Source organism: Zonotrichia leucophrys, chromosome 14 (assembly GCF_028769735.1).
Source record: "Zonotrichia leucophrys gambelii isolate GWCS_2022_RI chromosome 14, RI_Zleu_2.0, whole genome shotgun sequence".
NCBI lineage: Eukaryota > Metazoa > Chordata > Aves > Passeriformes > Passerellidae > Zonotrichia > Zonotrichia leucophrys.
Genome location: NC_088184.1, coordinates 1,975,683 through 1,986,292, shown reverse-complemented (window position 1 = coordinate 1,986,292; position 10,610 = coordinate 1,975,683). Strand labels below are relative to the sequence as shown.

Sequence of the window (10,610 nt, the reverse complement as noted above, 5' to 3'; positions counted from 1 at the left end):
CCGCCCACCCAGGCACAGCCCAATCACCTCCCATTTCCTGCCGCGCGGGAAAACGCCCCGGACGCATGCGCAGTGCTGCGGAGGCGGGGCCAGGCGCAGCTCAGGCCATGCCCTTCCCTAGCGCCCCGCACAGCGCCGCGCCCTTCTCCAATATGGCGGCGCACAGTGCTCCTCGCCGAGCTGCGCATGCGCAACACCGCTGCCTGGTTCTGATTGGCTGCGGGAGCCGGTGAGCGCTTCCGGTGGGAGGGCGGGGCGGGCCCGGGATGCGCCTGGCGTAGCCCCGGCACCGACACCGGCCCCGCACCGCGCCGCTGCCGCTCCCGCCCGCCCGCGCTCCCGCCGCCCTGCCCGGCGCCCCGGGGCTCCCCGTCCCGCCGCTTGGGGAGGCCCGGGGCCTGGGTGCCGGCCGCTCTCCGGTGCCCGTGGCTGCGCGGCCGGCGGGGGCTCGCCGGTGCATGGGCGGGGGGGCCCCGCCGGGCCACCGCCGGCCATGAGATGAGCGGAGCGCGGCGCCCTGCCTAGAGCCGCCCCGGGGCCTCCGCGGCCATGGTGAGCTGGGGCAGCGGGGACGGGAGCGTGGAGGGAACGGGGGATGGTCTCGCGGGGCCCGGACACCGGAGCGTGAGGGGCCGAGGGGCGGCGGCACCCCCGGGACAGGATGTGAAGGGCCAGGAAGGCACGGATCCCTCCTGGCAGCCTCGGTTCCCCGGGGGTGCTGGGAATTCCGGGTTTGACGCGTTAAAGCCGAGGGGTCCCCTGGCAGCTGTGGCTGCCCCGGTCCCTGGCAGTGCCCAGGCCCGGCCGGGAGCAGCCTGGCACAGCCCGGCCCGGCACAGCCTGGCCCGGCACAGCCGAACCCGGCACAGCCCGGCCCGACACAGCCCAGCCTGGCCCTGGACGTGGCACAGGATGAGTCTCAAGGTCCCTTCACACCCAAACCATTGGGTGATTAAATTCTCCGGCGCCAGCTGTGGGCTTGCCCTCACGGCCTCCTTGGGTAAGCCGGAGGAGTGACCTGGATTCTGTTCCGTGCTGGGGACAGCGGCCTTGGCTGTGCCCACAGGGACAGAGCCAACCCGCTGGGATCTGCACAGTGCTCTCATCCCCTCGGTGCCATCCCCAGGAAGGGTCTCAGGAGCGTCTGTGACCGTGTGGGTGCCCACAGAGCCAGGCTGGCGGGCGGGCATTGCCCCCAGGGCATCGGCTGCTGCTCACTGCCACCACCCCAGAGCTGCTGATCTTGTTTTCCCCTTGCTCTACCCACAGGGATATCTTCTATCCCAGTATTGGGATCGCACCCTGTATCCCGGTATTTCTTGGGGTGACCAAGGGCAGGCAGCAGTGGGGAGATGCTTCAGCAGCCCTGGATCTGCTCCTGGGACCCTGCCCTGGCTCACCCAGAGAGCCCCACTGAGCTCAGGCTGCAGTTCCTGGCCTGGTGCTCACCCCACTCCACCTTAACCTGCCTTTGGTGGTGTAGGATCAGGCTTTGCATTCATTTTATTCCCGAATTTGGGATCCTGATTGTGAATTTCTTCACCCAAGAGCTGAGGTGCTCACTGTGTGATGTGCTCCTGGTACATGAGTGGTGTTTTATTGAAACTTTGGTCTCTGTAGCCACTTTGGTGAGCTCCATTAGGCCCTTGCAGAGGCTTTGCTGCTTCATGTGGGACACAGTCTTCTCAGTAAAATATATATAAATATAATATTATATATATAAATACTGGCAGTGTTTTATAGCAGTAGCCTGAGGGTGCTCAGGGTGGGCTCCTGATGTGTGTCCCAGCTCCTTGTGGCTTTAGCTTCAGGCAAAGGGGGATTTTTGAGGTGGATTCTTAGTGACCAGCCCATGTTGAAGAAGGTGAATAAATGGTTTGCAGGGTTTGGCAGGCCAGGCTGTGCACTTCACAGTGCAGCTGGCAAAAATTAGTTCTCCCCTCACTTCCCTGTGGACACACACATTTCTCCTCCTGAATTACACCTTGTTTTCTTCTTTTTTTTCCCTTCACCATCCTCTGTTTGGCTGCCTGTGGAAGTTGAGCAGCAGCCCCTGGGCTGTGCTGCAGGATTTGCTGTTGTAACTCATCATGTGACTCCTGGGCAAGATTTTCCTTCTGTTCCCATTTCCCTGGAGCCTACAGATGGGCATGTTCTGCTGCTAGAGCACCCTCCTTCCTGGAAACAGTTGGGAAAGTGTGAAGAGGAGCTGCTGGAAGGCACACAGGGAACAAATAAAACAGAATTAAACTCTGCTCCACGAGAGCAGGCTGCTGGGAGCAGGTTTTCCTCAGTGGGGCTGAGCTGGGTTCATGGGGAGGGATGAATTAGAGCTTGATTAACTGGGCAGGGATGTTGGGAAGGCAGGAGGGAATGCAGGGATGCACAGTGAGCTCAGGCACTGCCAATGCTGTGAACAAACCTCTCTTTGCTGGGCTTAGTTGCCACTCATGGCTCAGAAATCTTCATGCCACTCAAAAGTTGGGTTTGGAGGAAGCTTTAGTGTTTCTGTGCTTTGCAGAGAGCTCTGTGAGGGGGTTTTGGGGCTGTTCTGCCTGCTCTGTGTGTCAATAGTGCTTGTGCACTGTTTTAAGGTCCCAAACTCCAGTTTGGGGCTTCCTGAGGGAAAGGAAAGGTGGTGATGCTGTGGTGTGTCTGCAGGGAAAACAGGATACTGCAGAACCCAGCTGGATTCTCTGGAGTTCATCTCTGAGCACACAGAGCACATCCAGCTTCAAGCTCTGCTTCCACACACCACAAATTATTGCATTGTTTCCTCCTCACCTCTTAAAGAATTTTATGAACAGGTACAAAGTAAATTTTGTTGATGGAGCTGTCCTTGGAGGGATTTATTTTCTGTCCAAATTAGCCATGGCTTTGTCTCATCACTCTTTCCTTCACCTTTGTTCCTTCCCCTGGTGAAAATGATCATCTTTTTGAAGGTGAACCATCTTTGAAGCCCTGGGAGCCGAGCTGGGATCTCCTGAGCAATCCCCTCACCTGGGAATTGCATGTGAGGCTGGGATTTCAGTGCTTGCCTCTGGGAAACACATCCTTCACTCTGTGGGATTTACATCCTGCCAGCAAGCAAAGCAGCTCGGGAGCAGGGACTTGCAGGAAATGCTGCAGTGTGAGGGCTGGGATGCTGGAGAGCTGCAGCCCAGCCAAATCCCAGTGCCCCAGGCTGTGCCTGGCCTGCAGGGAGCAGACAATGGAGGTTCCCAGCCCCAGGGAGTCTGGTGGCCCTGTGCTGAGGGAGGCACTGAAATGGAGCAGGCAGTGGGCGGCTGCAGCTCGCCTGCTCCTGAGTTCCCCACAGCAGCATCTGCCTTTCATTCCACAGCCTCTCTTCCCACCTGCCTGGATTTTGAGCAGTGAGTGCTGTTGTTTTCTTGTGCCTGGAGCTGCCTGTGATGGTTGCAGCCTTCCTTCCATTCAGGAAGGAGGGGAGTGTGTGTGGATTGCAGCTTGTCCTGCCAGGTGAGGCTGCTGAGCCCTGGCTTATCCTGCTGCTCGTGGTTGCCAAGGAGCTGCTGCTGCTCCATTGCCAGAGCAGCTCCTGTTTGTTCTGTGTCAGCCCTGCTGAGCTGGTGGCCCTGAGGCTGGCTCAGGCTGTGCCTGGCAGCCACAGCTGCTCTGGGGACACTCCTGCTCTCTGCAGGACATTGGGACAGGAGGGAGCAGCAGCTTTGTGCTCCTGCAGAGCCCCTTGGCCTGGCTGTGCCATCACCCTGGGGACACCTGGGCCCTGTGTGGGCTGTGCTGCTGTCCCTGGCCCAGGTGGGCTCAGGGGTACTGGGGTGAGCTCAGGGATGCTGGGGTGAGCTCAGGGGTGCTGTGCTCCCTGTTCCTGTCCCAGGTGGGCTCAGGGATGCTGTGCTCCCTGTTACAGGCCCAGGTGAGCTCAGGGATGCTGTGCTCCCTTTTCTTGTCCCAGATGGGCTCAGGGATGCTGGGGTGGGCTCAGGGATGCTGTGCTCCCTTTTCCTGTCCCAGATGAGCTTAAGGAATGCTGTGCTCCCTTTTCCTGGCCCAGGTGGGCTCAGGGATGCTGTGCTCCCTTTTCCTGGCCCAGGTGAGCTCAGGGATGCTGGGGTGGGCTCAGGGATGCTGTGCTCCCTTTTCCTGTCCCAGATGGGCTCAGGATGCTGGGGTGGGCTCAGGGATGCTGTGCTCCCTTTTCCTGTCCCAGATGAGCTTAAGGAATGCTGTGCTCCCTTTTCCTGGCCCAGGTGGGCTCAGGGATGCTGTGCTCCCTTTTCCTGTCCCAGGTGGGCTCAGGGATGCTGGGGTGAGCTCAGGGGTGCTGTGCTCCCTTTTCCTGGCCCAGGTGAGCTCAGGGATGCTGTGCTCCCTGTCCCAGGTGGGCTCAGGGGTGCTGTGCTCCCTTTTCCTGTCCCAGGTGAGCTCAGGGATGCTGTGCTCCCTGTCCCAGGTGAGCTCAGGGATGCTGTGCTCCCTGTTCCTGGCCCAGGTGAGCTCAGGGATGCTGGGGTGAGCTCAGGGATGCTGTGCTCCCTTTTCCTGGCCCAGGTGGGCTCAGGGGTGCTGTGCTCCCTGTTACAGGCCCAGGTGGGCTCAGGGGTGCTGTGGTGAGCTCAGGGATGCTGTGCTCCCTGTCCCAGGTGAGCTCAGGGATGCTGTGCTCCCTGTTCCTGTCCCAGGTGGGCTCAGGGATGCTGTGGTGAGCTCAGGGATGCTGTGCTGCTCTCCCAGGCCCAGATGAGTTCAGGCTTGCTGTGCTCCCTGTCCCTGGCCCAGGTGAGCTCAGGGGTGCTGTGCTCCCTTTTCCTGTCCCAGGTGAGCTCAGGGATGCTGTGCTCCCTGTTCCTGGCCCAGGTGAGCTCAGGGATGCTGTGCTCCCTGTCCCTGTCCCAGGTGAGCTCAGGGATGCTGTGCTGCTCTCCCAGGCCCAGATGAGCTCAGGGATGCTGTGCTCCCTGTCCCAGGTGGGCTCAGGGATGCTGTGCTCTGAGGAGATGGGATGCTGCTGCTGCTGCTGCCCAGGCAGGAGGTGCTGGCACGTTGCAGGTGGGCTCAGTTTCTCAGCAGGGCTCTGTGATGAAGAGGAGCTGAGGGTGCTGTCCCCTCCCTCTGTCCCCCAGCTGAGGTGCAGCATCCCCACCCCACCGCTGAGGTTCTGTCTGCTCTCAGTGCTCCCTTCCATGAGCAGCTCAGTACAAGCAAACCCTCTCTGGAGCCCTTCTGACTCAAAGCAGGGTAGGAACTCGGAAGTTCCGGCCTCAGCTCCAACATCTGGCTTCCTTTTTTGGCCAGCAAGTCACAGTGTGACTCTGTGTGCCCCCAGTTATCTCCCCTCTATTAAACCATCAAACTGGGGATGCTGATTAGTGCTGATGAACTTTCCCAACTCTGCAGCAAGGCCTGGGGAGCTCTGCAGATGAACCAGGAGTGGAACTGGAGCAGGAGAGCTGATCTCTGCTCAGATGCTTCCTCCAAAAGCAGAGCTTTTTCTCAGAACAAAACAGCTCATTTAGCAGAATGGTTGCACATAATCCCTTTCAGGACCTATAATAATTCCAACACATCCATATTTCAAAGACCTGGGTAACTAAATGCAGGCTGCAGGAGGACTAAAAGCTATCAAGGCAAAATTGTTGAGCCTCCAGGTTCACTAAATGAGCTTGAAAAGCTCATTTCCACTGGCTGTTGCTGATGGATGGGTGCTGGTGGCTGTAATTATTTCAGCAGAAAAGCATTAAAATCTGGCAGGTACCACAAAGCTCCTGCCATGGGCTTCAGTGCTGTGCAGAGATGCATGGATACCCAAAAACTCCAAGAACTTTGGATTCAGTTGGGTGAATTAATTGCACATTGTTAGGTGGTGTCATTTAGGAACCAGGTAGCTGCTGTTAATGTTGGATTTGTACTTTGGTGTGTGCAAAGTAGAAGGAAATGTGGCTTTGAGGTGGATAGGCTGATAGAATGCCTGGAGAATGTGCCCTAAAATCCTTCCCCATCATTATCCTCTGTCCCACAGCAGATATTTCCTCTTAGGAACTATATTTATATTTGGGTCACTGCTGCCTTGGCTCTCTCTGCATCCCAGGTGTCAACATGACAACCTTCTTCTTGGAGAGAGAGAGAAAAGGTGTCTGCTGCTTTGTTTTATCAAAATGAAATGTTTAGACTCCCATTTATATAGAATAATTTTTGGAATCCCATTTCCAGCATTTATTACATGTGCAGCATGTGCTGTTCTCCCTGGTAGGCCTCCTTGTTCCAACCAAAATGTAAATATTGATATTTTGGTAGAGGAAAAGCAATTGGCTTTTCCCCTACTGATTCTGATGGTCAGGGACTTTCCTACTCATCCAGGCACCCCTGGGGTTTATTTGTGGGTTCTCTCCTCTGGGATTTTGGGATGGTTCTGCTTCTCCTGGGCTAAGAAGCTCCTACAGCTTATGGTGAGGCAGCTCTTTCCAATCTTACCTTCCCTCCACACACATTTGATTCCTTTCTTTATCCACGTTTCTCTTTTCTGTTTACACTCAGGATACTTTCACTCCACCAGAGCTATTCCAGGCTCTTCTAGCAACACCACAAATTCCTTATTTTTTTTTCCCTCCCCCTGATCTTCCCTGACCCTTCTCCTATGTGGATCATGCCCAGAATTCCATTTCTTTTCCCATTTCCAACCCTTTGCATTCATGCTCCAAATTCTCTTTTATTTGTTCCAGCATCTCCAAGCTCGTGGCTGGATCTCTGTGTGTATTTTTAGCATTTTGACTTAATATTTTATTAGGGCTTTAATTGCAGCGTGGAGTTGTTCCCAAGAGGGATTGTCCTGGTTCCTTTTTGTCCCCTCTTTGGAGAAAGGAGTGTGCTCATCTGTTTTGTTACTGCCTTGTCAGGATGCCAAAGCCAGCATTGGATGCAGCTTTCCAGAGGGGAATGAGGGTTTTGTTTTTTTTTTTTTCCCCTTTGGAGAGATGTTTTGCCTGAAAAATCTGTGTTGTGCTCAGCTGGTTCCCTGCTGCTTCATTGAGTAAGAACAGAGCAGGTTCCTTCTGCATGGCAATTCCACCTTTTCTTTGGGATGAGGAGCAGTTTCATCCATGGAAGTTTGGCTCAGTTTTGGTTTCAAAATCAGGGTGTGGAGAGGATCGAGCAAAACCAGCTCCTGCATGGCTGCTGTTGTTGTTGCTCATCCCCATTCCCTAACCCTTGGGTTTTGAGGGATAAACCTGTATTTCCTACAGTTCCTTGGCTTTCTTTTTGCAAGGGTGAAGGAAACCAAGAGGAGGACCAAGTGCTGCAAGATGTGGAAATGTGAGGTCAGTGCTCAGGAGGCAATTCCTGCTCCCAGCCCCTTTTCTGATGCTGGGTTTGAGACTGGGGAAAGCTGCAACTTTGGCTTCCAAAGCTGCTTTTCCCTGTGTTCTGCTGGTGTTTGAAGGAACTGGTTGGGCCTTTGGGTCCCCCAGGACAAATATTGGCCCAGCAGAGCCCCCTGATGTGGGCAGGGAGCCTGGAACCCCCCCAGAGCTGCAGGGGTGAGCAGCAAGGGGCACTGGTGAAACCCCCCAAAGTGCAGCAGCACTGAGATGTCAACATCTTGTTTTTCTTTAATTGGACTGGATGTCCTCACTGTGTGAGCTGTCCTTTGAAAACATTTTAATTAACAAAAAAATCTTAGTTATTCCCATGGTGTTTCCCATGGTGGTTTCATTATACACTCTTAAATGGCCAGCACAAGTTTTAAATGCTCTTGTCAGGAATGAAATTTCTAGAGTTTCATGGAATTTCAATTTTTAGTTTCACAATCTTTTTTCCTTTTCTCTGACAGGGGGTGAAGGTCTGAAAATTCCATATTTTTATGTAGTATAATCACACCTCCTTGGAAATCAAGCCTGGCTGCTGTAATGCATTTGATCAGGTATGATCCTGCCCCAACTTTGCACTTTGTGTAGCCAGGTGTTGGGACAGCTTTTCCCCATGGTAATGGGCTTAATCCTGCCAGGCAGAAGTGGATGGAGAAAAATCAGCAGGATTTGCTTGCTGGAGTAGAGGTACCTCTTTAAGAAATCTGCTGAATAATTGGGTTTTTTTCTTACATTCACTTTCTTTTTTTGCTTGCCCTGGTGCTTCCCATTTCCAGCTCTGCATATGTGCATAATTCCAGAGCCTCCTTCACTTGGGGCTCCAAACAACTGTGATTCAGAGCCTTCCCTGGGTATTATTGGGACTTGTCTGCAGGCTGAGATAAATAAGGGTTTATTTGTGGCTCTGCTGACAGTGAAGGATTTGAGAAGTGTTTTTAAAAATCTCTCCATGCATCTTGGACTCCTCAGAGCTGCTACACAACCACGCCAGGTTCTCCACTCCTGGCACTTGGGCATCTCTCTGGTCAAAGGAGCTCCTGTGTTTGTAAAAGTGGAGAGGAGCAGGGGTTTGGCTTTTTTAAGTGTCAGATTTTCACCTGTAAGAGCATGAAGGGTGTTCTCTGTAGGAAGAGTCATTGTAATTGTAGGAAGGATGTGGAGCTGTTGGAAAGAGTCCAGGGGAGCCCATGGAGATCCCCCAGGATGGAGCCAGGCTGGCAGAGCTGGGGGTGCTCACCTGGAGAGGAGAAGCTCCAGGGACACCTCAGAGCCCCTGCCAGGGCCTGAAGGGGCTCCAGGAGAGCTGCAGAGGGACTGGGGACAAGGGATGGAGGGACAGGACACAGGGAATGGCTCCCACTGCCAGAGGGCAGGGATGGATGGGATATTGGGAATTGGGAATTGTTCCCTGGGAGGGTGGGCAGGCCCTGGCACAGGGTGCCCACCCTGGATCCCTGGCAGTGCCCAAGGCCAGGCTGGGCAGGGCTGGGAGCAGCCTGGGACAGTGGGAGGTGTCCCTGCCATGGCAGGGGTGGGATGGGATGGGCTTTGAGGTCCCTCCCACCCCAAACCTTTCCCTGATCCTGTGATAGGTGTGGGGTACTGGGCACAGTGTGAGTTCATTTGCCACTGCTGCTCCTCTCTTGGTCTCTGCACCATTGCAGTGAGATGATGATTGCATTTTTCTTAACACCTTTTACAAATTCTTTTTATAAGGATTTTTTATTCCCTTCACAAATCCTTTCCTCACCAACCTACTCATTTCCAAAGGACTCCTTGGGATCTTTTTTCCACCTGCCTGGTTAGAAGTTGGGTCACTTCCCCATAACCTCTGGAGGAAGTGTTGTCTCCAAGTGAGTGGAGCTGCATTTGGGGCAGCCCTGTGGCCCTGCCTGCTTTGTTTATGTCGAGAAAAGGGAAGAGATTTGTTCCTTGTGCCCGTGCTCCTGGGGCTCCTGCACAGGCCCTGCCCCTCAGGGAAGGATGGGATCTCCCTGCAAGGGCTCAGGGCCTGCCTTGGGGTGTGGGGCATCCTGGGGAGCCCGGCAGAGGGAGAGTGTGAAGTGAAAGGAACAAAGCAGCTTCAGAGGTGTGAGTTTCTAGACTTCACTGGGGGAATTTAAGTGAATTCTGAACTGAGACTACCAGAGTCACCTTGCAGTGTTTTCACTTCTGGAAGCAGCTCCTGCCCAGCCCAGCGCCCTTGGCAGATGCTCAGCTGTGTCTGTCTGAAGAGCAGATTTTGTTTGGCTGGTTTTGCTGATAACCCACAAAATGAAAAGTTCTGATTATTGATGGCTTAAAAAGTGGTGCCCAACAGCTGAGAACTGAGTGAGCCCAGTGGCTGCTGAGGGAGGGCTGTGGCTGGGGCTGGATCCTCAGGTCCAAAAAGTGACTCCAGAGCCACCTCTGCCTGCTGTGCTTTGGTGATGTGCAGGGTATTGATCTTGAGGATTCTGCTTTGGGTCCTTCTGCACTTCTCAGCTCTGTATTGTTATTTCAGCAACTGCTTGTTTGGGAAAATACTGTGTTGCTGAGCCCTTTCCAGCAGCTAAACCACAAGAAATCAATTAGGAAGTCAGCAGCACGTGACCAGCTGCCTTTCCTGGGTGTCAGGGACTCAGAAATTGCTCTTGGGCTCATCTTCAGCAAGCATGGCTTGAAACAGCACTGTTCCCAAACCACCCTTTGCTTTTTCCAGCCTGCTGGGATTGTTTTATTCCTTTGCTGGGTTTCTAAGAGAGTTCCTGGGAACTGCTGGGTGGAGGACACGCTGCCTGCTGGGCTTGGTTATGTGGGTTAAGAGTTACTGGGTTAGAAAGAATCAAGACTCAGACACTTGAGCCTGTTAATCAAAGTTCAACCTTCAAACCTGATGCCTGGTTAAGTGAATCTGCCTGTCCAAGAGGGTTGAAGAAATCAGATCCCTTGGGCATTGAAAAAGGTGCTGATTACTCGTGGAGCAGGCAGTGTTCCAGGTAAGATGATCTCTGGTGCAGAAATCAGGTTGGCACTGCTGGCTCTCCATGGCCTGTTCCACACAGCCCTGAGTCCTTAGGTGATATTTAGATTAAACACTGATTCCTGAAGTGCAGCCAGCTTCCTGAAGGGGGGAATTGTCCAGGCAGGAGGGCTTTGAGCAGCTCTGGAGCTGCCCTGAGCTCTGGGACCTCAGGGACATGGACAGGACCACGGTGCCTTTGCTCTTCTGCCATTTGCCTTGAGGTACAGCAGCAATCTGTGACTTTTATCCCACCATTGAAG

General features: G+C 54.2%; 1 protein-coding gene across 2 annotated transcripts in view; it reads left to right on the top strand.

Annotated features, from left to right (window-relative positions):
- Window positions 1-313: 313 nt before the first annotated feature.
- The window catches only part of XPO6 (exportin 6), a 64,637-nt gene continuing 54,340 nt past the window's right edge, over window positions 314-10,610 (top strand). Inside the window, exon 1 of one of the 2 annotated variants that reach the window (XM_064725452.1) lies at window positions 314-552. In XM_064725452.1, coding sequence (XP_064581522.1) covers window positions 550-552 — 3 coding nt within the window. In that variant the 5' untranslated portion in view covers window positions 314-549. The remainder of the gene's footprint in view (window positions 553-10,610) is intronic. The other variant, XM_064725450.1, reaches the window with a different exon arrangement.